The sequence below is a fragment of the Nicotiana tomentosiformis genome, chromosome 8 (genome assembly GCF_000390325.3).
Source record: "Nicotiana tomentosiformis chromosome 8, ASM39032v3, whole genome shotgun sequence".
In the NCBI taxonomy this organism is placed as follows: Eukaryota; Viridiplantae; Streptophyta; class Magnoliopsida; order Solanales; family Solanaceae; genus Nicotiana; species Nicotiana tomentosiformis.
This window is the reverse complement of record NC_090819.1, coordinates 8,373,250-8,399,339: the sequence shown is the minus strand read 5'-3', so window position 1 is coordinate 8,399,339 and position 26,090 is coordinate 8,373,250. Positions and strand designations below refer to the sequence as shown.

The 26,090-nt window shown below is 34.5% G+C and overlaps 2 protein-coding genes across 3 annotated transcripts; one reads left to right on the top strand and one right to left on the bottom strand.

The window, feature by feature from the left end:
* The first annotated feature begins 5,543 nt into the window (after positions 1-5,543).
* Positions 5,544-14,959, top strand: LOC104119522 (uridine kinase-like protein 4). 2 transcript variants are annotated; one of them, XM_009631042.4, is made up of 15 exons: positions 5,544-5,692; positions 7,548-7,708; positions 8,574-8,665; positions 9,248-9,317; positions 9,882-10,000; positions 10,265-10,361; positions 11,010-11,089; positions 11,311-11,505; positions 11,663-11,746; positions 11,844-11,904; positions 13,254-13,314; positions 13,966-14,059; positions 14,148-14,220; positions 14,376-14,458; positions 14,599-14,959. In XM_009631042.4, exons 2-15 carry the CDS (start codon positions 7,564-7,566, stop codon positions 14,746-14,748), a joined length of 1,404 nt encoding a protein of 467 aa, XP_009629337.1. In that variant the 5' UTR covers positions 5,544-5,692; positions 7,548-7,563; the 3' UTR covers positions 14,749-14,959. The 2 variants fall into 2 exon arrangements, with proteins under 2 accessions (XP_009629337.1, XP_009629338.1); XM_009631043.4 differs by lacking the exon at positions 11,663-11,746.
* Positions 14,960-15,715: 756 nt separating this feature from the next.
* Positions 15,716-23,063, bottom strand: LOC104119521 (protein DNA-DAMAGE INDUCIBLE 1). The gene is made up of 16 exons (XM_009631041.4): positions 22,818-23,063; positions 22,644-22,676; positions 21,968-22,101; positions 21,703-21,811; positions 21,068-21,184; positions 20,323-20,388; positions 19,377-19,439; positions 19,220-19,264; positions 19,069-19,130; positions 18,091-18,184; positions 17,354-17,446; positions 17,185-17,254; positions 17,031-17,101; positions 16,414-16,465; positions 16,147-16,172; positions 15,716-16,027 (listed from the first exon to the last, which is right to left on the bottom strand). Exons 1-16 carry the CDS (start codon positions 22,881-22,883, stop codon positions 15,899-15,901), a joined length of 1,230 nt encoding a protein of 409 aa, XP_009629336.1. The 5' UTR covers positions 22,884-23,063; the 3' UTR covers positions 15,716-15,898.
* Between the last annotated feature and the right edge of the window lie 3,027 nt (positions 23,064-26,090).

Genomic DNA, 26,090 nt, shown 5'->3' with positions numbered 1-26,090 from the left:
AGAAGAGTCATTTGTCATTGTTGATAAACATGTTCGCCAGTTGAGGTCCAAGAGGATTTCTGCAGTAAAAGTCCAGTGGAGGGGCCAACCAGTCGAGGAAGCGACTTGGGAGGCCGAGGAAAACATGCGGAGTAGATATCCACACTTATTCAACACTTCAGGTAATATTTCTAAACTCATTCGAGGACGAACGTTTGTTTAAGAGGTGGAGAATGTGATGACCCAAAAATGTCACCTTTAAATTATTAATTAATTATGTGTTCTAAGACCTCGAAAAGTACTATTTATCATTCCTCGACTTGCGTGCATAATCCGTAAAATTTTCTGAAAAGTTTTTATGTGAAAAATAGATTAAAATGTGAATTGGAGCTTTAAAACTCAATTGAGTTGACTTTGGTCAACATTTTGAGAAAACGGACTCGGATCAGTGTTTTGACAGTTCTGGTAGGTCCGTATCATGATTTGGGACTTGGGCGTATGCTCGGAATTAAATTCCGAGGTCCCTAGCCCGAGATATGGAATTTTGATGAAGAATTTAAAAGTTTAAGTTCAAATAATGATCGGATGTATAATTATGTGCAAACGACCCCGGAATAGAATTTTTACGATTCCAACAGCTCCGTATGGTGATTTTGGACTTAGGAGCGTGTTCGAAATTTTATTTGGAAGTCCGCAGCTAAATTAAGCTTGAAATGGCTAAAATAAGAATTTAAGGTTGGAAGTTTGACCGGGGAGTTGACTTTTTGATATCGGGGTCGGAATCTAGTTCTGAAATCTTTCATAGCCCCGTTATATCATTTATGACTTGTGCGCAAAATTTGGTGTCATTCCGAGTTGATTTGATAGGAATCGGACGAGCAGAAGTCTTTTTAGAAGTTTTTGAATTCATAAGCCAAGTCATGCGTTTTGACGTCCGATTCTTGATTTTTGATGTTATTTCCGGATTTTGATCACCCAAGCGAGTTTGTATGAGGTTATTAGACTTGTGTGTATAGTTGGTGTGGAGCCCCGAGGGCTTGAGTGAGTTTCAGACGTTCAGAAGAAATGAAAAATACATCAGTTTTCTGGTGTTTCTTGGCAGCAATTGCAGGTCTCGCAAATGCGAGAAATTGTTCGCAAATGCAAACCTCGCATTTGCGAGAAGGGCTTCACAATTGCGAAGAAGCTCGACCTAGGCAGAGTTCGCATTTGCGACCCCAGTAACTGAAGGCCAAGCTTCACATTTGCGAGAGTTGTGTCGCATTTGCGACCCTCCCATTTGCGAACCTGGTGTCGCAAATACGACATCAGAGGCCTGTGCACAACTCATTTAATGCGCGACTTAGGCCATTTATCTCACTTTTCTTTCATCTCTTAGGCGATTCTTGGAGCTTTTGGAAGAGAGTTTTCACCTAGCACTTTGAGGTAAGTTAATTCTACACCCTTTGAGTTAAATACATAGAGTATGTGTAGATTATAACTAGTAAATCTTAGAAATCAAGGGTTTAGATAAAAAACCTAGATTTTTATAAAAATAGAATTTTAACCACGAAAATAGTTATGGAATTGGATAGAAATTATATATTTGAGTTCTTGAGATTATGGGTAACGTTTCCATCCGAAAATTTCCGGGGGTAAATTTTAAAAATTTTACCATTTTGGGTAGGGTAATTTATTTAATAGATGAATTTCGGATTATTGAACATATATTAATTATTTTATATAACTTTTGGATAGTTTCGGATTTTTCGGCATCGAATCGAGAATTTTACGTGACGCGATAATCAGAAAGTGGACTTTGAGACAAGGTAAGTCTCTTGTCTAATCTTGTGAGGGAAAAATTACCCATAAGGATTAAATTGAATAATTGTTACTAATTGGGGGGGCTACGTACGCACGAGGTGACGAGAGTCCGTGCGTAGCTACTATAAATGCTAAAGTCCGGGTAGTTTAGGACTCAAAGCATGAATTACTTGTATAAATTGTATTCCTTGATTAATTAATATTAATTGATATATATATATGAATATATTGTGAATTGTTAGATAAAGATATTAAAGGATGAAAATCTCATAAGCTTGATTTTTAATTAATTGTTAAGAGAAATTGTTCATCCTCTCGAATTGATCTTAGGATAGATGCATCTATGGATCGTGCCGCACGTCTCTCGGCAGTGTACACGAAACTCTGGATCGGACCGTACTACCTCGACAGAAATCGTGCTTAATAATAATAATAATTACACGATACTTTAACGGTTTATTGCAGCTTGTAAAGCTATTGGATAAATTGAAATTTTTATTGAAATTGAAGGATTTAATATTTATATTGAGAATTGTTGCATTTGAAGAAATTTAATTATTTTTGCTGGTTAAATAAATTAGTGTATATTTTGTGAATCATGCTGATTTAAATATTCTAGTTTTATTTCAATTATTATTATTGACCCATAGTGAGTGTCAAAGTCGGCCATCTCGTCTCTACCACTTCGAGATTAGGCTTGATACTTACTGGGTACACGTTGTTTACGTACTCATACTACACTTCCTGCATTTTTTATGCAGGATCTGAGACATGTACTAGTGGGGGACCTATGACATATCCACATCATCCCGAGGCATAGTGTTGAACTGCTTTTTTGAGCCGTTCTGTAGCAACCAGTGTCTCTTCTTATATTTACATTCTGTCTTTTATTTCAGACAATATTTGGAGTTTTGTATAATCTACTAGATGCTCATGCACTTGTGACACCAGGTCTTGGCACACACATTGGTAGAATTTGGTATTTTATTATTTTTTTGGATTAAAAGTTTAATCAATATACGTTTGATTTATCAGTTGGCTTGTCTAGCTGTAGTGTTGGGCGCCATCACGACTTATAGGTAAAATTGGGTCGTGACATAGGTATTGGCCATATTTTTAAAATTGCATTGGAGCTATAAATGACACACACTTGCCTTGTATTGTTCGCTCTAAGGAACAAATCAAATATATCGGTAGAAAAGGCTTCACTTCACAAAATATAATGGCTGTGTGTGATTGGGACATGTACTTCACATTTGTATAGCATGGGTGGGAAGGTACTGCACATGATGCTAGAATATTTGATTAGACACTTAGAAGGCAAAATCTTAATTTTTCTCATCCTCCATCAGATAAGCAACACTAATACTATGCCTCGTGTTATTTTAATACGTAGATTTTATTTTTTATATTATTTAGTTTATTCAGGCTATCCAACAACGATGGGTTATTTAGGACCGTAAAAGGGTGAGCGATATCATCTTCCAGATTTCAAGCGCAACTCTAGTTTTAGAAATCCAAATGAGGCATTCAATTTTTTTCACTCTAGTCTTCGATGTACAATTAAAAGAACATTTGGAGTCTGGAAAAATAGGGTTTCTATTTTACGCCAATGCCACCTTTCAAGTTTGACACTCGGATTCATCTTGTTACAACTACTATGGCTATACATAATTTCATCCGGCGACATTCTTCTACTGATAAGGAATTCAACTATTATGCTAATGAAGACATTACTGCAGAGATTGAGGAAGGAGATGGGCCTTTCGGTATTCCTTTAGAAATGCAAGAAGTCTTCTACTATTATGGAGGCGTTGCGTGATAGAATTAGAGATAAAGTTGTTGAAAAATATTATCATGTGTGAGTGACTTTGCTTATTATTTCATGGTTGATTATCAATATATAGTAATTTATGGAATAAACTTTAAGTCACACCGAATGATGTATTTTGATTATTCAAATTATCGTGTAAATAACAAGTAATTATACTAGATAATATTATTGCTTTGGTATAACTATACATGTTACAATGATTTAAGTATTTAGTATGTATGTTTACTTTATGTTTATATTTTAATTAAATTAAATAAAAAATAATAACAGTCTCTTATAATAAATATTTTTTAAAAAAAAATAATTATAAAATATTGGTACTATCCTTTTTGGTAATTTGACACTCAAAAGCACTTTTTATAAAGATTGGCCAAACACAATTTGTTTTATCAAATATTGCAAAAAGTACTTCTTAAATGATTGGCCAAACAGGCTCTAAGTAGTACTTCAAGAAATTAACCCGAATATGGTTTAACATTTACTCCGCCGGTCTTATTTTATGTGAATAAAATTATTATTAACTAAGTTGACTTACTTTTCATGCAATCCTCAAATATGTAATGTTTTATTTTAAAGCAATAAAGAATTTATGTTCAAATTTTCATTAAAAGTTTAAATATTTTGATACTTTTACTCTGAACTACTTCATATAAATTGGGACAAAGCAGATAATTATTGTTGATGAGAATAATAGGTGATATCTTTCCACAAAATTACGTGATATTTATGCTAATAGGTTATAGGAGTAACAAGAGCCGCATAAAATTAATCGAAATAAGAAAAAGACTTTAGAAAAAGGAAAGTAATGGGGTAAAATTCACTCAATTGTCGTTGGCCTAAAGTCGACATCAGAAGGAGAATGGACCCCACATCCTGATTCCGTACAAGATTTTTATTTTAATTTGTCTACTAATAAGCTATATACTATAAAGCAATGTAAATATATAACTATTTGTTAAAAACTATGTTAAAAAGTATAATCAAAGAAAAATTGTTTACTTCAAAATAACAGAAATTTCATATAAAATAATATAATATAATTAAAAAACCTGTGAAAACTACTCGAGTTTTACTAGTTAAATATAAATTTTCTTTTTGACTACTTAAATATGATTTTTTGTTATCATTATCCAATTTTGTATTAATTCACTAAATATCTAATAAAAATAGTTTTTATATAAATTTTTACAACTTAATTACGGTTAATAATAGTCTCTATTTGTTTGTACTATAATTAAAATTTTTATATTACCACCAAAGGCGTGTTGTAATAAATGAAATTCTTTCGGCATTAACTAGAATTCTTGATTTTGAATTTCATAAATCTCTATAGAAAGCACTACCCTTTTTAATAATTCATATATAGCGAAAATATGGATCAATTGGCTAACACAGCGATGTTAAACAAAAAATAATGTATATTATGTACCTGCGACGACCTTCTATATCTAGTGGTGGAATGGATGAAATTAGATTTAACGAACTCGAATTTAAATTAATCGAGCCAATAATCTCCAACACAAAAAAATAGATTATTTTTTACCTAGTCTGGTGCAACCACATGGTATATCCGGTGGGGACATAAGGAATGTAATATTTTTTTTTAAAGTGAATATGATATTTGAAAATTAGAGTTATATTTGGATATGAATAAAATTTTGGATTGTTTTTGAATTTTTGTGAGTGATTTGAGTGAAAATTTTGAAAAATAATTTTTGGAGTTTTTCAAATTTGCAAAAAAAATTTAAAATTTATGTTCAAGTGAAAATTAAAATTTTTATGGCAAACACTTATTTCGGAAAAATTATTTGTTTTTTTTAACGTACAAACGGGCTCAACCGTGGCAAAAATATCAAGACAATAATACAGCAAACCGCTCCTTCTCTGAATTCCCCCCTCCCCCACGCCCCGCCCCCCTATAAATTCACTTGGGTCCGTAGCAAAGTGCTTAAAAATCAGATAGTGAATAAGATAAAGACACTGTTCCTTAGTTTTTCTCTCTCATTATTCCAGTGAAAGATCTTTTAACTTTTTTTTTTTAGCTCACTCTAATATCTTGAATCCTGATATAAAAAGGTATATTCCAGAATCTGAACTGATTTATATCTTTATATTTATATTTAACTTTTGCATTCACATTAACACTTTTGCTTTATTTGTTCTGTTCAATTTGTATTGGAGATATGGATCTTGATGTTGATTAATGAATATCTTTAATCTGTTGAAGCATATGTTAAAGATTTTGATTTGGAAAAAAAAATCCCCTTTTTATGAAAAAGTTAAGATTTTTAGTTAAGTATTTTAATACAGTTTAGGTAGAATTTTATTGCTATTATTAATTCTTCTGCCCCCCCCCCCCCCCCGCGATGGTCCTCATTAGGGGATAGGTGATTTGATTGTGGCAAAGAAGTGATCTTTTTAGATATTTTTTTAGCTGCTGAGATATGCTGAATTAGTCTTTCAATTTTCTGGGTGATCATTTGTACTCAATTTGAGTATGTTTGAACTGGGATAAGGGTAGCCCGGTGCACAGCCTAACCTAATGCCAGTATTAACGGCTACTTCTACGGCTCGAACCCATGACCTATAGGTCACGCAGAGACAACTTTACTGTTGCTCCAAGGCTCCCCATCAGTACAGATACTACCTTCTGAACTCCATTAAAGTACTTAATTTCACTAAAAATCTTTACTTTATCATAACGGTGGAGTAATCGATACATAGTAAATAGGATTTGGAAAGATTCTTTAGGGGAAAACTGAAGTAAGTCTTTAAGGGGGAAAAAAAAGGAGGGTGCAGTGTATAAAGTTTTGAAATACACAAGAGGAAAAGTTGATTTTATACAAACTGAAATACATAAAAAGTGGAACAAACCGATGTGATAAGATTTTGTGCAGCAGAATACACTAGAATACAGGGAACTGACAAAATCCTAAAACTAGAAAATAGGAAGCTAAGAACAAACTACTAAACTGAAGGATAACAAATATTATCCTTTAATACAGAGGTGACAATAGATGAGCTAAACTGCATTTGGCTAGAATGTACAATGCTTATTATCTGGACATATACTTTTGATTTGTGATTTTTCTCCAACGATCGACTACTAAATTTGGTCAATTTTCACATTACCAATATTTCTTGGATCTCCGTGAATGTTAATGCTTATGCATGCTCATTATCTCAAAGAATCATGAACTGTTTTTTTAAAATCAGTAAAAAAAAAAAGGGGGCAGCCCGGTACACATAGCATCCCGCATTTACGCAGGGTCTGGGAAACCCTAATGCAAGCATTAATGGCTGCTTTCACGGCTAGAACCCGTGACCTATAGGTCACACGGAAATAACTATGTATTTTATTCATCCAAAGTGCACCATGGAAGCACATGAATATGTACAAGCAAAAACTCAGTAGCCCTATATTAATGTGGGAACCGACGTATAAACATCTTTATATTAGTCAAGGAATCATGAATTATGAACCTTGCTGTTTTTGACCTTTCAGAGGGAAAAATGGAAACAGGAGTTATGTTGGACAATATCTCACAGAAGGCCAATATGTCTGTTATTTGCATAGCAGCTAATCAATTTTTGTCGGACTTGGCCGCATGAAACGATTCAGCAAATTTTTATCCTTATGTTCAATTTCAGTTAAAAAATATGCAACTTATCAGTTATGCAGATATATGCTCAATGCATATCGCAACCTTTTCTCTTGATCTGAAACACACAATCAAATATTCTATGTGTATCATACTGAGTAACAAATACTAGTAATATAGAATTCTGGCCATTTTCTTCTGTTTTCAACTTGAAAGGAAAGTGAAAATTTTGGAAGTATATTATTTACCATCTGGATGACTACTTTATTTTGTTGGTATGATCTTCTTATACACTTTTATTCTGTCACGTGTTTGTTATGTAAATGCAGAGCCTCTAATCAATCAATGGGCTCAAAAGCAGTTGAAGATTTGATACAGGCTTCATCAGGAGTTCATTTTTCTGGATTCCATTTAGAAGAACCACGTACTTCAGAGATTGAGCAACCAACAACTTCTATAGATGAAAGTGTTAAGCAGCCCTTTGTCATTGGTATGTCGAGGCAGTAATATATCTCTTGCTGTTGCTTGAGCTTTTTCTCAACTAACTTTAGCTTCAATGCAAACGATAGTTTTAGATCATGAAACTAAGACAGCTACTCAATCTTTTTGGAACGGGTATATGAAGAATGATTAATTTCACTCATCATTCAAATCATTTTGGATGGATGTTAATCGCCCTTGCATTTTTGATACTTAGTAAAGCTGTACATTTATATCTATGATGACACTGGATGAGAAAGTTATGGTGTTGAATTTGGCTATGGATGAGAAATCATTGTGCTTGCTTATGAATTATTTAGATATAGGACCTAAAGTAAATGTATAAACATGACTAAGATATGCTCCCAACTAATTGGTATCTCCTAAATGGTTAGTGTTGATTCATATAGCCGACGCCGACTTGTTTTGGGATTGAGGGGTGTGGTTTGACGTAGAAGTCCAGACCAAAACTTTATCTGACTAAAGATTGGATTTTTTTGTGTGCTTGATCCTGCTTTCTGCCTGCACCCTCAGAATGCATTTGTTGTCTTTGTGGAGTTTTGTTCAGCATTTGCTGGAAACGTATTCCACAAGCTTTGTTTCTCTAAGTTTGTTGGTTGATGCTTGTTCCTACAATTAGCACAAGATAGGGTAATGATGAAAGGAAAGACTTTACAGGTTCTCTATGAGGCGTGCATATGTTATTGTTGGTCGATAGAGCAGTTTGTTTGCTTCGGTGAGAAAATCTCTCAGGGCTATGGTTAAAGCTGGGAACGAATCATCGGGATTTTAGTCAGTTCATGTAAACTTGAGAACAGTACAGCTCTCTTAGTTTTCTGCTTGATGCATGCTTATATAAGATGTTTTATCCGCAGGAGTTGCTGGAGGTGCTGCAGCGGGCAAGACAACAGTTTGTGATTTGATTATTGATCAGCTTCACGATCAGCGTGTTGTCCTAGTTAACCAGGTGGGTTTTCTTTAGAGTAGAAAATGAAGCTTTTGTTTTTATTTTTGATGTATGAGTCTAAAAAAACACCTTTCATCACTTGAACAGACTGCATAATCTTTTCCTATGCATTTTTAAGGGTGGAACTCTATTTCTGTTATCTCTTCCTATTTAATTGATAAACGTTCACCATTTGCTTATAACACCCACTTCACCTTTCTTCTTGATGAGGTATAGGATAGCTGGGGTCCTATTCCATGTTTTCCTAGGGCGGGTTATCTCTAATTTTCTTTCTAGTTTTGCAAAAAATATATATTAATCAAGCTAAAATTATAAAATCTAATTATTCGTAAGCTCAGTATCCAATTCTTTTTGCTTATGATTTGGTGGTTTATGGCTATTCCATGTACTAGTTCTATCACACCCTGTCTTCTATGACAATAAAGTATAACTTGAGGGAATTTAACTTGCATCTTAAATTGTCTGTTTTCCACAACTTTTCAGTGATCTTGCATTATATTTGTCTTAAGTTTGGTAAAAAATTGATGTATAGCCTGCCAAAACTCAAACACCAATTTGTCTGGCTTATGTTTCAATTGGCAGGATTCTTTTTATCACAATTTGACACCAGAAGAACTCACAAAAGTTCATGAGTACAACTTCGACCATCCTGGTTAGTCTAGTTCTTTATTATCTGAATTGAATACACAGGTAAAATTGTTTATCTCTTAGTTCCTCAGAGAAACAAAGATATCTTTTTCCATGGTGAATCCTTGCCAAACATCCATTTTATCATTCTAGCAGTTGACTGTATACAATTTGTAATAGATTGCCAGAAACTGCAAAGATTTGTGACTTGTCAGAAACTGCAAAGTTGATTGTGGTTCAGCCATTGAGGACTAAAAGTCCTTAATCTTACTGGAAGTTCCTCATAAACAATTAGTAATAGCTTCCAAAGAATGTTAACTCCAAAAATCACTTAATAAGGATTTGAAAAACTAGTACGAGTTTTCACTTATGTTGTGCGGACTCTCCTAAATGTTGTTGCACCCGTGTCGGATTCCTCCGAAAACACATTACTTTTGGAGGATCTGACACGCACCCGGAGATATTTTCGGAGAAATCACTTATTAAGAATATGTACTTAGTTTTAGAAATATTAAAAAGCCGTTCTATTTTCTAGAATAATATGTGGGCTAAGTTTTACGCGTCTTTCTAATTATTGTGCTTTATTCAGATGCATTTGACACCGAGTTATTGTTGCGTGTGATGGAGAAATTGAAGCATGGGCAAGCTGTAGATATTCCAAAATATGATTTTAAGAGTTACAAAAATGACGTATTCCCCCTTCGAAGGGTAATTTTTTTCTAGCATGGCATTTTCCTCTTCCTTTTTTCTTTCATTTCAGCTTGTACTGTTACATAGAGATCGACCTAGTTTCTTTCCCTATCTACGACCCAAACCCTCCTCAAAGGAAAAACAAGGAAGAAAAAGAGAAAGATAACATTCCAATGAGATGGAGCATAGATACTCACGCTATTGCCTGCGGCTAGTTTTAATTTTGGGTGCCGAATTATCTAACAAGTGTCATTAACCACTTTGACTTAAAATACTTGGTAGGTCAATCCTTCAGATGTTATAATTTTGGAAGGTATACTCATATTTCATGATCCTCGTGTCCGAGATCTGATGAGTATGAAGATATTTGTAGATACAGGTTCTTTCCTCTCCTTTCTTTGATATATCTTTTTCTTATATTAGATTAATGCTTATGCATCTTGTTCTTTTCAGTTGTTTTATCTAAAAAGATAACACCAAACTTGCACCCAAGGGTGTGGCCCTAGTGGTCAAAGGTCTCAAGTTCAAATCCCAGCAGAGGCAAAAAAACACTAGGTGATTTCTTCCCATCTATCCAAGTCTTGGTGGTTACCTGATACCTGTTGCTGGTGGGAGGTGACGGGTACCTCGTGGAATTAGTCAAGGTGCGCGCAAGCTGGCCTGGACACCACGGTTATCCAAAAAAAAAAAGTTAACACCAAACTTCAAAAACAAATTGAAATTTTTGGTCCTAGTCCTTTATTTGCTTAGACCTCATTTGGTATCTAGAGAAGAAAAAAAAGAATCTAGAAATAGGAAATTAGGAATACTACAATGCTATATTGAAGCGGATTATTGGAGTTATTTTACTTATTTCTGCACAGCTTTTTGTTTTGCAACTATTGTCAGCTCTTCCTAAAGTTAGATTTTCTGATTTAGTTTTAATCACGAGGATATAACTTCTGCTTGTTGTTTCATTCCATGTCTACAGACATCTATTGTGAGCTCTCTACATTTGTGGTTTCATAATTTAAAATTTTCAGTGCAGATGCTGATGTACGGCTTGCAAGGAGAATAAGACGTGATACTGCTGAAAAGGGTAGAGATATCGCTACAGTACTTGATCAGGTTACTTGATCTTTATAGCTTATTTCAAGAACTTGTGAGCTAACTGTGTTTGCATTCTCATATGTACCTAGTGGAGTCTTCTCTTTTTCAATTTTTGCTGTTATTGGCAACTCTTTTGTCAAGGTATCAAATTTCTTGTATTTCCCAACTTTCAACAAAATGCCCATTGTTAAAACTGATAGTTTCCCTTTCACGAATAACGTAATGTAATCTTTGTGCAGTACTCCAAGTTTGTCAAATCGGCTTTTGATGACTTCATTCTTCCAACAAAGAAGTATGCTGACATAATAATTCCCCGGGGTGGAGACAATCATGTTGCTATCGATTTGATTGTGCAACATATCAGGACGAAACTTGGTCAACATGATCTTTGTAAAATATATCCTAACTTATACGTTATTCAATCTACTTTCCAGGTAACATTTTCATCTTGTTATTATAGATATTTTTTAGCACCCATTTGTTTCAGCTTCATCTTGCCAATTATCTGTGCCTCTTCATCTTGAAGTCATTTTTCCTTTTTTTGAGATCGACCTTTTATTTTCTTCTAAGATTATTATTTGTTTCATTAAGATACGTGGCATGCATACACTTATCCGTGATGCACAGACGACAAAGCATGATTTTGTGTTCTATGCTGATAGATTGATTCGATTGGTAAATTTTTCTTTCTTGCACGGTGATCAAGTTAACAAGTTTTTCGACAAGTGAAAGCTTTCCCCTTATCTATCAAAGTTCTTCCTCACTGTACCAGGTTGTTGAACATGGACTAGGCCATCTGCCGTTTACAGAAAAACAGGTGATCACTCCAACTGGTAAGCAGCTATGCCCCATAGTGCAATATTAGATATGAATTTGATTTTAAATATTCATTTATGTCATTGTATTTCAATCAATCTATTTGTGGTTTCCATAGTATGTGAGCTCAGGGGCGGACCTAGAGTATTGGGTACATTGGGACGAACACAATAGCTTTTGATTAGACCCTGTATTTGTATTAGGAAATCCATTAAATATGAACAAATATTTAATTGTGAACCCAGTAACTAAGACGAGCGATGGAACCTTCAAATCCTGGCTCCGACTCAATGTGAGCTGATATGTTTTCCTGGTTCCGTAACATTTAGAAGTGATTGTTTTTAATTTGTCGGATTATATTGTTGCTTTTTGATTCATCGTAGCATTGTAATAGAGCTCTTTTGTTTTATTTCATGTATATCCTTTTTTCCTTTATCAGTTTTACCTACCATAACTCACTCAAGAGAGACTCAGAGACTGGGTTACTATTTTGAAAAATAATCTATCAGGAAAACTGTTGGCATATTTGAGATGCTCTAGCCTCTAAGAAGTAAGCAGCAGCCATGGTTTGAAATATCAATCGGTACTGCAAAGTGTCAGAGGAATCATAATTAGAAGGGACAAGGCCGATTCAATGTAGACTCACAATGTTTTTTACTTGTGTTGAAAATGCTGTCATCCATATTACGAGTGCATCGCTACTGACATGTCAAAAACTCAAAATAATCGCATCCGAGCTACATCATAGGAGATGCATCGGATACCATGTGGAGTGTGGGCAATATCAAATGAAAGCTTCTCTTGGGATAATTGATGCTATATTTTGCCGCTTGATATTCCTTTTATAGAGAAGAGTCGATAATGCTACTTTGTTGTGAATGTGATTTATCATTTGAAAGACTATTGACCATAGCAGCTTAGCAAACATGTTTTCTTGATGCTCCGTTTAGTAGTATCAACACCATGGTAATTTGTTAAGTTTCAATCCTTTATTTTGGTAAATTTTCTGCACTTGATTAATGTTTTCGAATTTCACAGTTGCTTAGCTACTTCAATCCATATTATCTATGGTGGCGACTTGGGTTTCATGAATTTACTTGGATAAAAACTAGTTCTTTCCAGTTTGGATGTCTAGTTGAGATGTATTTACCTGTTATCTTTTAGGTCAGCTAAATGATTGCAAATTGTGGTGAACTTCTTGCTTACCAAGACCCGCATTGACTATTAGCCAATATTGTCATTTTCTTATTCAAGATTTTACTCATGTTTATTCTTGGACTTTGCTCTTCTTGATATCCCAAGTTAGCTCCTGTTTCGATGAGCATGAAAAGATATGCTTAAATAAATCCACCTCTGTTGAGTGCAGGATCTGTATACAGCGGTGTAGATTTTTGCAAGAGGTTATGTGGTGTCTCTGTGATTAGAAGGTAATTATTGTTCGTCTCCCTTGATTTCTTCATATATGAGGTAAAAATGCGGGACTTAGGAAGGACTTTCTATTCTTGTAACAGTCTAAACATCCTTTATGTTAATACATATAATTTATTTAAGATAATCTCTCACACGATTGATTTTTGTTCCTTATCAAAAAAGAAAAAGAAATAAGAGACAGTATCTTCTGACAAACTTGATGGTTTGACATTTAATGTGGCAAAACTTCATTCTAGAATTCTCAAGATGAATACATGTTACACTGAGAAGATCAAGATTAATAATGTTAAGAGTAAATGTCACCTAAAAAGGTTTACATCAATGGGGGTTCCTTTTTCTTCTATTGTGGGAAATAGATATGCAAAATTTACTAGTTTGCTGTTTAGTCAATATTTAGATTTGTTGTGTTAATCTCGGAAAAATCAAAAATTAAAATATGTATTGCTAATAAGTCGAAGTAGAATGTGAACCTGTTTAATGTTGTTGAATGTACATGGGGGTTTACCTAATCATCATCATTGGTATGTTGAAACATTTTACTTTAATTCGTTAGAAATGTCCTTGCTTGCTTCTTTCTGCCTTCAGTATAAGATTTAGGGATTGCTATGTTCTCTTTACTTGCCATAAGAATTTCCAATTTTGCACAGTGGAGAGAGTATGGAGAATGCGTTGCGTGCATGTTGTAAAGGTATCAAGATAGGCAAGATTCTTATCCACAGAGAGGGTGACAACGGTCAGCAGGTTAGCGATCTTCTCTGTCCTCCATAGTCATTATATTTGAATTTACTTTCTTTCGTTTTTTTCATTAATTGCATGAATAATGGTGCAGCTGATTTACGAAAAGCTACCAGAAGATATTGCAGAAAGGCATGTCCTTTTATTGGATCCTATCCTTGGAACAGGTTAGTCTGTTTTCAACAACACCCTCGACATCACGTGACTGACCATGACTCTCAATGCACACAAAATGTATAGATGCACTACATCATGAAGACTGTTGTAAAATTTTCTTAACGAGCGAATGTGTAAGGTAAAGCCTATATGTGACAATCTTCAGGGAATTCAGCAGTTCAAGCTATTTCTTTACTGCTAAAGAAGGGAGTCCCAGAGTCCAACATTTTATTCCTCAATCTTATTTCTGTAAGTTAACCAATTCATCCATTTTTTGCGTTTGATTATCTTAGAATCCACCTTTTTACAAATGTTGCTAGCACGTAAACATCTGGAGTTTCTATTGCAATATAATTCTGGAATTGTAATCTTTGATGTTCTTAAACTAGGCACCCCAAGGAGTACATGTGGTTTGTAAGCGTTTTCCAAGAATAAAGATCGTGACATCTGAGATAGAAAATGGTTTGAACGATGATTTTCGTGTTATTCCTGGAATGGGCGAGTTTGGTGACAGGTATTTTGGCACAGACAATGACTAAACGTTAGACTGGTGGCCCGCCCCTCTATCTCTCAATCGCGTGAGAGATGTAACCTTTTCTATATCAACCCCAATCATATTTTCTGAGGATCATTAAGAAGAAAAGGAGTCAATTGAGCATGAATAACCAATAATGTATTAAGGCTCTGGACATTATGAGATTGTATTTGACTACAGTTGCATTAGAAATGCGATTTTCTAACTTTTTTGTACATTTGAGTAACACGAGTTTCCTTTAGGAGTTGTAAGAAATGCATTAAAATGGGTTTGATATGAATTACTACAGTATCCGGACAATATGGTATTTACTTCTTAAATCTTGAATTCCCTAAGCAAAATTCCTGATTTCATTGGTGTAACTAATGTTTAACTTATCAAACTATTGACAATTCGAGATCTATCCAGACAATGTGGAAGTTTCGACCTGGTAGTTTTTGTGGCTCATTACGAAAAGATAATGATTTTAATAACAAATCTCTCAAGATATTTTTATTTTTACAAGTAAAAGATATGAAAATAAAACACTACAGGACCATTTAGTTATTATATTCAAATTTCTTTTCCTTTTCTGAGCAAAAATGAGGATAGGCCAACTCCTTGAACAATCGATTCATCACAACTGAAAAGGAGAAAGAAAAAGATAAACTATGCAACGCATTTGAGAAAGAAGAGTATCTAATTGAAGGTGTGTACAATTATGTAACAGTAATTATATTCACGGAATACCAATTACCTCCCACCAGCACATGTATTGGATAATTTTACCCACCAATGTTTGGATAGGTGGGAAAAAATTACTTACCATTTTTACCTCATGGTTCTCAACCGATTCATTGACCACTAAGCCACACCCTTGAGTGTTAAGTATAAAATCTAATTATGCCGACTGAATCACAGATAAACTTGGAAATAAGCTAATTTATTAGCATGCATTAGGTTTAATATAACGTTCAACCAACCACAGAACCTAACAAATCACTTTGAATTCCATTCCCTGCCAAATTCATCATAGCATGGCAATCCAAGCAGGAAAAGCAAGGTTTAAAAACAAATTTGAATGCAATAGTAAGCAGTCATTGCTAAAATCCAAAAAATGTTGTGAGTACATAAATTAAGCCACAGATCTTAATTCTATGACAGATAAGAGATGATCAACCCCCAAATAGATATCCGGCGGCTTGTTCTTCGTTACCATCGAAAAACTTCAGAGCCTGTATTACTGCATCCCTTCCAAACCCTAATTCAACAAGCTTTGCAACTTTGGCTTCAAATTCAGCTCCCTGCAGATAAATAGCACAAAGACCATAAAAGATTTGATCTACTTAACAATCACTATATTTATTCAAAAGAACAACAAATATATGCAGGCTGCCAAGGAGCAGGTTAATCTCTAATTTACCTGTGTCGAGTTCCCAGGGGCGCTTCCTGTGGACCAAGACAAGGTTGAACTATAAGTAAATGAAATTCAGAAGAGAGAAATGAAAATAGCTGTGGAAACAACCAAAAGTAAAATAGAAAGAAATTTCATGTCATTTTGTTGACTCTTCCTAGATCATGTTAAGCAAATTATTGTAAGGAATCTGAATCCTTGGGTGCGCAGGACAGTCCACATCACAGAGAAAGTTGAAATGGAATTCACAAGTATTATTCGGAAATTGAAGCTAACCAGAAGAACCTCCTTTTGTAGGATCAGTCTTCTCCTTTGCTCCGGATGCTGCCTGTACAGCAATAAAAAGAACCAAGTTTAGCACTGCTGCCTTGTCAAAAAAAAAACTCAAGTAAACAGTACAGCTGCTAGAAGGTCAAAATTTCTGAAATGAATATGTAGAGAAAAACGGTACTATAACAGATTATGAAAGGGCTGCACGACCTTAAAGATTTAAAAATTGTAGGATAACATATTGCACAATCTTTAGAGCAAACGAGCTCTAGCAACCCCAGGAAAACAAGAAACTTCCATCAAGAATGTCATAATTGTAAAAAGAAAGAGGCCAATCCTAGGCAAGCATTTCATCATTGATCTCATTAATTCAGCATCAACTTTATCTTGGTGGAGAATGCATATCACCACAACTGTACTCAAATTTGTACAATGTTAGCTCTTGACCTATTTTGAAGCTGAAATACATCAGATTTGTTGTTCATTTAATGCTCCAATTAAACTATAGGCCGCAACAAGTAAAGCCCTACTCTCGTCCCACATACTCACTTTCAGAGAACGAAAAAGGAAAGATAATAATGTTGAGTCTGGAAAAAATCATTATATATAAAAAATGCCTTTACCTGCGCTCCTGAGCTTGAAGCCTCCTTGGCGAATCTCTCCTCATCAAGAAAATGACCAGGAATGTCCTTCTCTGAAATTTGATGTACACAAACTTAGTAAAAGCTCAAAAGGTAGTACCATCCAGTACAAAAGTAACCAGGAGGCATCACCAACCATGTAGAAATGGTACAGCAACCTCCCCTCCACCAACTCTCAGAACATTCTCCTTCAGATCAATCATGCACTGCAAAAGATCATTACCGTCCGCTTATAAAGGCGTGTTGAAAAGAAAAGATAAGAACAGAAAAGAAAAAGATTTTACAAGCAGGGAAAGAAAGTCAACCTGGTGTTTGCGAAGCATGTCAAGTCCAAAGAGAAATTCCATATTGGGAGAATCCAGTACCACGAAAGAACAAGGGTAAAATATTTGCCCTATCTGCCATAGTTAAGAGTTTAGCAAATTGAAGTGAAACATGTTAACAGGGCATCTCCTTGGAACTTATCATTAATCCAAAGGCAAGCATATCCATGCAGCTTTTTATTACTTCGACAGCTTTTCATTTACTAAAACTAATGCATATGTGCCTGGTTTCACAACTTAATCCTCATGTATTATGGGTAGAACAAGTAATTATCACCAACTGATTACTGGGACACGTGATCAGACGGATTGATTTAAACCAAATGGCCAATAAGCTAAAACTACTTACAGCTGACAGATTATTAGTAATTATTTGACTAATATTTATAGCTATAAGTTGTGCAGAAAGGCTAGCATGTAGCTTATTTAAGTTTTAGACTGCTAAGCTCTATAGACAAAATACTTAGCATCAGTAATCCAGATCATAGAATTGAATATTACTAAGAAATAGTACAGTAGTACAGAAACTGAAAGAACAGAATATGGAAAGCATTTGATAGCAGCAGAAATCTAATCACTCTATTTAATTTTCCGGGCAGTGCATGAGAATCGAAAGAACTCATCAGTAGAACAGCAGCATCTATTGTATACTGTCAATGCACTTGAAGTACAGACACAAGATTGCAAGATAGTCCATAAGCTCCAAGGAAGCAACAAACCTTAATTGGAGCAACATGAATACGACCTAGTATCTCTGATTGACCAACTCCATGAGCAATGCCCTTATAGCGTGTATCTAATAGCCTCAACAATCTGCAAGAGAACGGGTCAGCAGTGATAGTTAACAAATCTTCAGTGCTAGCCTATTCCTGGAAAAAAAATAAGCCAGCAACAAACACCTGTTACATTTATTACTACATTATTCTACGGTAAATGAAACCAAAACCCTGAATGTCAAACTGACTAATATATTCCCATAAACTTTTACTTTTTGATAACTGAGAAATAACCAAGGGTCAGTGCCATACGGTTTGGAACTCGGTGGATAACGGGCCTGTCCTTCTACCCTATAAACTTATTAGTTATTCACTCATCCTCCTCATCAAGCTAATGAATGCCTCCTGGGTTGTATTTATAAATTTTAAAGATAGTTCTGAAATCTTATAAATTAGACAACGGATATCAAAAGTAACCCTATAATAGAGGCGTGGTTCATACTATAAGAGAGAGCAGATACAAAGGTTCAGAGCTAAAAACAATCCGAAATAGCCTTGAGGCACCATAGCATGTCGATGAAAAGCATGCAATCTTAGTGTCAAACAGACTACAGCAGGAGTTGAAGATGTTGCACTAGTTCTTTTGTGCTTCTACGGTTCAAGTTGAATTCTTAATTTGCCTATTGTTATTCTTCTGTCCTTCTAGAATACGAATTTTTCAACAACATACCTAGTTGAAAATTTTCATAAATAAAAAAGAACAAAAATGAGAGAAACTCTTCTTATATCTCTGACGTTACATCTTTGATATGGTAAAAATATATCTCCAACTAAAACTACTCATAAATTTCTATGCTTGCAATTTAATAATTTTTTTGAAAGGTATTATATGCTTGCTTTAATAATCAATTGTGCTAATAAAATATTAAAAGGATCAAACAAGTTATTATAAACAACACAGCACAGCCTCGTAAATCATACCCACAACGTTCTGCACAGCTTTTAGATATAATTGTTGACTGAGCTCCACTATCCACAAAAGCCTAAACCAAAGAGAAAGATAATATCCCACTCAACCAAAAGTAACAAGATGTACCAAGAAGATGCAACACATCCAAATCAAAATCCCTACCTTTAGAGGATGGCCATTTACTTCCATGTCAACATATAACATAACCTGAAATAAGCCATAAAAGTTAAACCAGCTTTGATAATGGTAACATATTAAACCAGCTTCATTAAAACCACAGAAAATCAATTTTCAAAAGGCATGAGGTAGTTTTACATACCACCCTTGCAAAAGCTTCAGGATTGTATTCCAATGCAGCTGCCCAGTTTTCTTCGATTCCTTTCTGGAAAATATGCAAAACATGGAAAAGCTCTAACACAACTAGACCGAACTTCGATTGCATAATGGACTTTTTGCCATTTTTTGGTAGACATCGCAATGAAAGAGAAAACTACTAAAGGTAGAAGGATTGGCAAGGCTTTATGATTAAGGCGTTTTACTGCAAAAGAATTTGCAAAGAGAGTACGGATGATCAAGGACAAGTACCACAAACTCTAGCAGCCAATCAATCAATTAGGTCCAAATCCAAATTAGTTGGGACCGGCTATGTGAATCTTGGCTATATGAATCCTCTATGTATATCGATCAATCAAATCAACTACAAGTTCCACAGACTGTCGTCAAAAATCAACAGGCAAAAGCTACAGATAATTTAAAGGTTGATAGAATGATGATCACAACAATATATCAATATTAAGCATATTAGAAGCTGCTGCAAGAGACGCTAGTAGGAAAGGATACAATCCTCATTTAAATGAACGTCATTAGTTCATATTCGAGTGTCTCAATATAAAAGCCACTTAACGTAGCCAAATCAATATTAGATCAAATAATAAATGTCCTATGAAGATGTTATTTCAGACACTTGCCAATATATTTGTCTATTCCAATGGTAAGTCGTGCTTAAACTAATGCGTTCAGAAAAATACGAGGAAAAAGAGCAAGAATGACTGTTTATGGTCCATTCACGCGAAAATAACCATATTGAAATTAAAGAATGTAACAAAGGGAACGCTTGTGCTAACAACTTGAAACAGTCTTCGGAACATCATCCAGTACACTTCTGCCAATGTAAATGTCGACAAAAGAATACAATAGAAAAGAAAAATAAAAGATAATTTTAATTGAAAATAATAAGGATGACAAGATTTATTATGCCAACTAACCTGGCGAATTGCTTCTTCTATTTTCCTTTGTGCCTCGACATCGAATGGATCAGCATAAAGCAGTGCCTATAATTCAACATAATGTAGATTAATCAATGATTATCAATCAATCTACTACTCCTCAATCCTGAACTAGTTGGGTCAGCTATATGAATCCTCTTTAATCATTCCACTTAATGCATACCAGAGTGGGCACGTCCCACAAAAGGAAACAAAAAATTTCAGATTTCTATAAAAAAAAAAGTTAGAAAACATTTAGATCAAATGGTTGAGAAATATTGAGCTACCCTGCCTGTTTCATATATGCTAGGGGCAAAGGTTCAGACTTCAGTTACAAAGTGTAAAGCCTGATCACATAACTTTGCAAGCTTTTGAAGGTGCTCTGCGAAGTTATATGGTCTTTTTCTTATCAAAAAAGATCACATAACTTTGCAGAACACCTTCAAAAGCCTCTGGCAATTCCTTAATGTCAAATTCTTAGTAGATATTACATGATAATCATGACCTTGCCATAAAAGAAAGCACAAGATCCTAAATGGAGCAAACAAAATAGCTGTTTTCAAAATGCGGCATAAGGGGATTTCACATTCTGCTCTTCTTTACAACCGCTCACTAGCTTTCAGTTCCAAGACATCTTCTAGCAAGTACTTATGAAGCAATCAACATGGGATTCTCAAGATTGTGGATGACAAGTACATAAATATATACAGAAAAAGATAGCAATTTAGCAATAGAAGCTCCTGACCATCTCCTCTTCTTGACGACGCTGTAGCTCTGATTTGTGCTGATGACGCAGACGCAGAAGCTCTTGCAGCTTATTTAGGTCATTCCCTAGGACAGCTTGTGCTAACTCAGGATCATTCTGCAAGTTCAAACATCATATACAGGCTCATGGGACCTCTGTGCTATATTGCAAACCAGCCACAAAGTGGAGCAGAGGAGAACAAAATTAATGGATCACATGTCCACATAAGAATAATAAGAGTAATCCATCAGAATGCATATGAAACTTTCCTCTCAGAAGTTAACTAATCCCTCATTCTCATTGCGCATGTATGATAATGATGAAGTCATAATTACCAATCATTTAAAAATCAGACTAATCCAACAAAATCGCAAAGTATGAGAAGAACCCACAAAATAAGTATGAAACTCCCTTTCAAAGTATAACTAATCCTTCAGCATACCTATAAGGTCGTGATGAAGTCATTAGTGGGGGAGGTGTTAAATAATACATCAAATTGGAAACGTATGGGTGCTTATAGCTAAAAACCTCTGAGCAGGTCATATGTTGGAAAAACAATGCTTTTGGAGCTTGATTTCTTTCTTAAATTGTTTTACCAAAAGCAAAAAAAAAAGGAAATGGCTAATTTGCTCCACCTGAAAAAGTTGGGCCATCAAATTGGAATCATTTCTCAAGTGTTGTTGGAAAGCTGAAGGATTTACAGCAGATCCATCTTGCTTGAAGCTCAAGTCATTTGCAGGTGCACTGAAATGCATTTATTTCATTGTTAGCAGAAGATGAAGGACGAGATGTATTTACAGGATATGGCAGAGCAAATGGGCAAAGGGTAACAACATGGGACAATAAACAGCCAATAAAATAACAAAACATGAACAAAACCGATATGAGCCGAAAATGCACCTAGACAAGGATGCTGCACTAGACACCATCATCACCAAATCTCCATCACCAACGCCAAGAGCACTCAGTTTGTCAGAATTCCTCATTTCCCTCCCATTGTACAGAAGCTGCTGCTGCTGCAGGGGCACTTGTGTCTGCTCATCCAACACATATACACAACAACAATTGTAAAAGTAAGTGACAACTCTTCATTCTCAAAACAATATATATATAAGTGATAACTTTGTCTCCATCACAATTTACAAAACACTCTTCCTTTTTTATTTTGAGTTTAAGTTCTATAAACCGACCGTGTAAAAAATATCTACACGATCAGGTCACTCACTTAATATGCCATTTACAGGTAAATCCCTTGACAGACGCAAATCATAATCTCGTAAAAGCGGTAACTAACCTACGATTAAAATTACAAACTTTACATAGTCAGTGTATATAACTTAAACCCAGTAATATTTTATAAGCCCATATGTTCCAATCTTCCAAATCGTTTGACACGATTCCATCAACTACATTATTGCATATAAATTTCACAAGTTTGGAGAATTCAAGTTCATTTAATAATCAAAACTAACTTTCAACTGTTTATTAAGTTTTCTTCTATTACCACAGTATAAACACACACACACACATAATCGCCGTGTCATATAAAATGAAACCATGACGAATTCCAACTAACCTCAACTTCCAGTAGAGCTTTCAAGTTCTCGACCTGTAGTACACACAACCACAAACATCTTCAGCATAAAAAAACACTTTAAGACCCAAATGTATCAACAAAACTTAGGGTTTTAGGTCTGCTATTAAAATTATATAAAAAATGGAAAAGGAGAATAATGAGAGTGAATTTTACAGATTCGTCACGATCGACATCGAGAGTGACGATTTGTTCGTCAGTCGTCATTACAGTGATCTTCATCTTCCACGATTTCAATTATGAACTGATGAACAGTAACTTGAAAGGACTTCAAAGTCAATTCTCCGGCGCAGTTGTCGTTTCTTATTGCCGAAGAAATTTTGAACTCCGTTCGGTATTCCCAATATCCAGCTTTTCGCTGGAGGGATGAATTTCAAGGACTCCTTGTCCCACAGTCAAAACACTCATTAAGTTTGTCAACAAAGGCGATTTATAAGTCGCATTCCAGGATTCACAAAATCCGCTTTAAAACGCATTTAGAAAATGCGATATAAAGGCATCACTAAAGATTTATACGTTGCATTCCTGCAATACCCTCCAGAAGAAATAGTTTTAACTGCAATTTATTAGTTTTATTTACCTCAATTTGTTAAGAAATTAAACTCAAAGTAATAATATGAAACAAGTAAAAACAAAAGATATAGAGAGAAAGAAATAAGAGATTCTTATTTTTTCCATGTATTAAGTATTTATAATGTGATGCCCAAACACTCTATTTATATGATGATATTTAGGTAATAAAAAGAATGTTATGAACATGGTATTAAATATTGAGATCATGGGTAAGATCACGGAGGAGGTTATGGAGGTGTGGAGTTAAAATTATAATGGTAAAAAGTAGTGGGAGTAACTTCTTTAAGAGTTATAGATATCCACTAATATAATTATAATATTTCATAACACTCCCACTTTGATGTCTATAGATAATGTGTGTCGTTAAAACCTTACTAAGAAAAAATCATGTAGGAAAAAATATTAGTGAAGGAAAAAGAGTGCACATATTTTGTAATACACATTACTTGTTGCCTCGTTAAAAACCTTGCCAAGAAAACCCAGTGGTATAAAACATTAGCTAAGGAAAAACGAGTACAACGCGTATTTACCTCCCCTGATGAAAACATCACTTTTGTTTCTCGGAGACGACGAATTCCAAGCTTGTATAATAACTTCTCTAATATTGAGATCGGCAACGCCTTGTGAAGAAGTTTGCCAAATTATCACTTGAACAAATTTGTGACGATCATGTTTGAAATAGAACTTTGGTGAAATATGATTTATTTTGTCTCATTCGATAGTTCGTTTTTCAATTGAGCTATGCATGCAGTATCATCTTCAATGTAATTGGAACTTTGTTGAATATTATAATATGGCACCACCCTCACAGACAAATTAGATTATCTGAACAACGAACTATGCCCTGCATTTATATAACGAACAAAACCTTCACAATATTTGTTAAAATAAATAAATATATATCAAAGATTCCTTTTGCAATATAACACTAATCGTATTTCAATATCTCCACATAGGCTTTATACTTGAGGTGTTGGGACTATCCGTCCAACTTCACATTTTTCAGATGAAGTCAATTTCCGTTGCATATTTTTCATTTGGCCAATCATTTATTTGTCCAAATTCCATGACAGATTTGAGCTCAAGATTCTCGTCAGTATTAATAATATTAAGTGTCACATTATATTAACAACATCATGGACGATCATTTTACATCGGTTCCATCATCACTTAATAAAGACATAACTTATCGAGATCTCATTATTTTCAGGTACATGAGCCTCTCCATAAGGTCTTATAAAATGTTATGTCATGATGCTCTTCTAGAGCACTTGCTTCCTTATTATAACCATCTTGACCATTTGCTCATTTTCTTCTTCAAGGAGTTTTAACTTTGGAATCGATTGGTCTGTTACGCTTCATGTGCGCCATAGATTCTGTCCATCGTAGATTTTATTCTATTTGGAGCATTAGCAGATGAAATACATATTTTTCTTTGGGTCAGCAAATGTGCCTGGCAATATTTTGCAAATGAATTATTACTTGAACTTCAAGTTCACATTTACTTGTATGAGAATCTAGATATACTCATAATAATTCATTCCATGTATTACTTTTTCAGTTGCCTATTTTCTCCCCCTAATGTTGAGATCACCAACACATATTTCCAACCTTCTTTGGGGATCCATCTTGGTACATTATGGTGGAACAATTAAATCATATAGCATATCCATATTTCTATATAGAAATTATTTGGTTCTTGTCCCTTAACCAATTGTGATGGGGAGAATTTATCATAACTTGTTGGCTAGATGTGTGCAAATTCTGATATATATATATATATATATATATATATATATATTAAATAATACATCTCATACCAAATTTCTTTTTGGGAGTTTTGTTCTCATAACTAATTGTTTAGCTATAATTAGAGGCATAAAATTTCTGCCAAACCAACTTGGATTTAAATCAGCATTATTAAGATAAATCATTCAAATTTACATTGTGGAAATGTACTCTAATAATTTGAGCAAGCAACCTTGCAAAATTCAAACTGCAAGTTGATAACAAACGCACATGTGACCATACAGTAGATGCATCTATTAATATCATATAATAGTAAACGGTCCACATGTCATGTGACCGGGCCCATATATATATCATATTTTATTCGTTCTAGAAATAAAAGGATTTCAATTCTCAAGCTTAACTGGTATATCATGAGAATAAGCAACACTAGAGAATTCTTGAAGAATCTTCTATTTCTTCAACATATGCTAATGTGAATTCTCAATTATTTTTTACATCATAATTGAATCGGGATGGCCAACCGATCATGCCAACTAATATTTATTTCAGTAAACCTCTAGTTTACTTGTGGCATGTGATTGCATTATCATGCTTATAGCTTGTTTGGCCAAGTTTATAAAATCAGCTTATTTTGAGAAGTGTTTTTCTCAAAAGTACTTTTTAAAAAATTGCTTTTGGTGAGAAGTAGTTTGTGTTTGGCTAATTAATTTGAAAAGCACTTTTGAGCACTAATTAGTATTTGGCCAAACTTTTGAAAACTGTTTTTAAGTGTATTTTTCTCTAAAGTGCTTATCAGAAAAGTGCTTTTGGAGAGAAGCTATTTTTTTCTGCTTCTCAGAAATTACTTTTGCTTCTCCTCAAAAGCATTTTTTTTCCTTCCAAAAGCTTGGTCAAACACCTCAATTTTTGGCCAAAAGTGCTTTTGGCAAAAAAAAATACTTTTGGCCCAAAAAGAAGCTTGGCCAAACAAGCTATTATACTTGTGTAGTACAAATATAAGAAAAGTCGAGGAACCTTTTATATTTACCCGGTATGATTATAACAATATGAAGATATTCAATCTTTCTCTCATTTATAGTCTCAACATGCCAACCACTTTGGCTT

Coding starts and splice junctions, on each gene's coding strand:
- LOC104119522 (XM_009631042.4), top strand. CDS start 7,564: ATGGGCTCAAAAGCAGTTGAAGATTTGATACAGGCTTCATCAGGAGTT. Junction 11,747..11,843: donor CTGATAGATTGATTCGATTG/GTAAATTTTTCT, acceptor TCACTGTACCAG/GTTGTTGAACATGGACTAGG. Junction 14,221..14,375: donor GGATCCTATCCTTGGAACAG/GTTAGTCTGTTT, acceptor GACAATCTTCAG/GGAATTCAGCAGTTCAAGCT.
- LOC104119521 (XM_009631041.4), bottom strand. CDS start 22,883: ATGAAGATCACTGTAATGACGACTGACGAACAAATCGTCACTCTCGAT. Junction 22,102..22,643: donor AAGCTCTACTGGAAGTTGAG/GTTAGTTGGAAT, acceptor TTGGATGAGCAG/ACACAAGTGCCCCTGCAGCA. Junction 16,466..17,030: donor CTTCAAGCTCAGGAGCGCAG/GTAAAGGCATTT, acceptor ATTGCTGTACAG/GCAGCATCCGGAGCAAAGGA.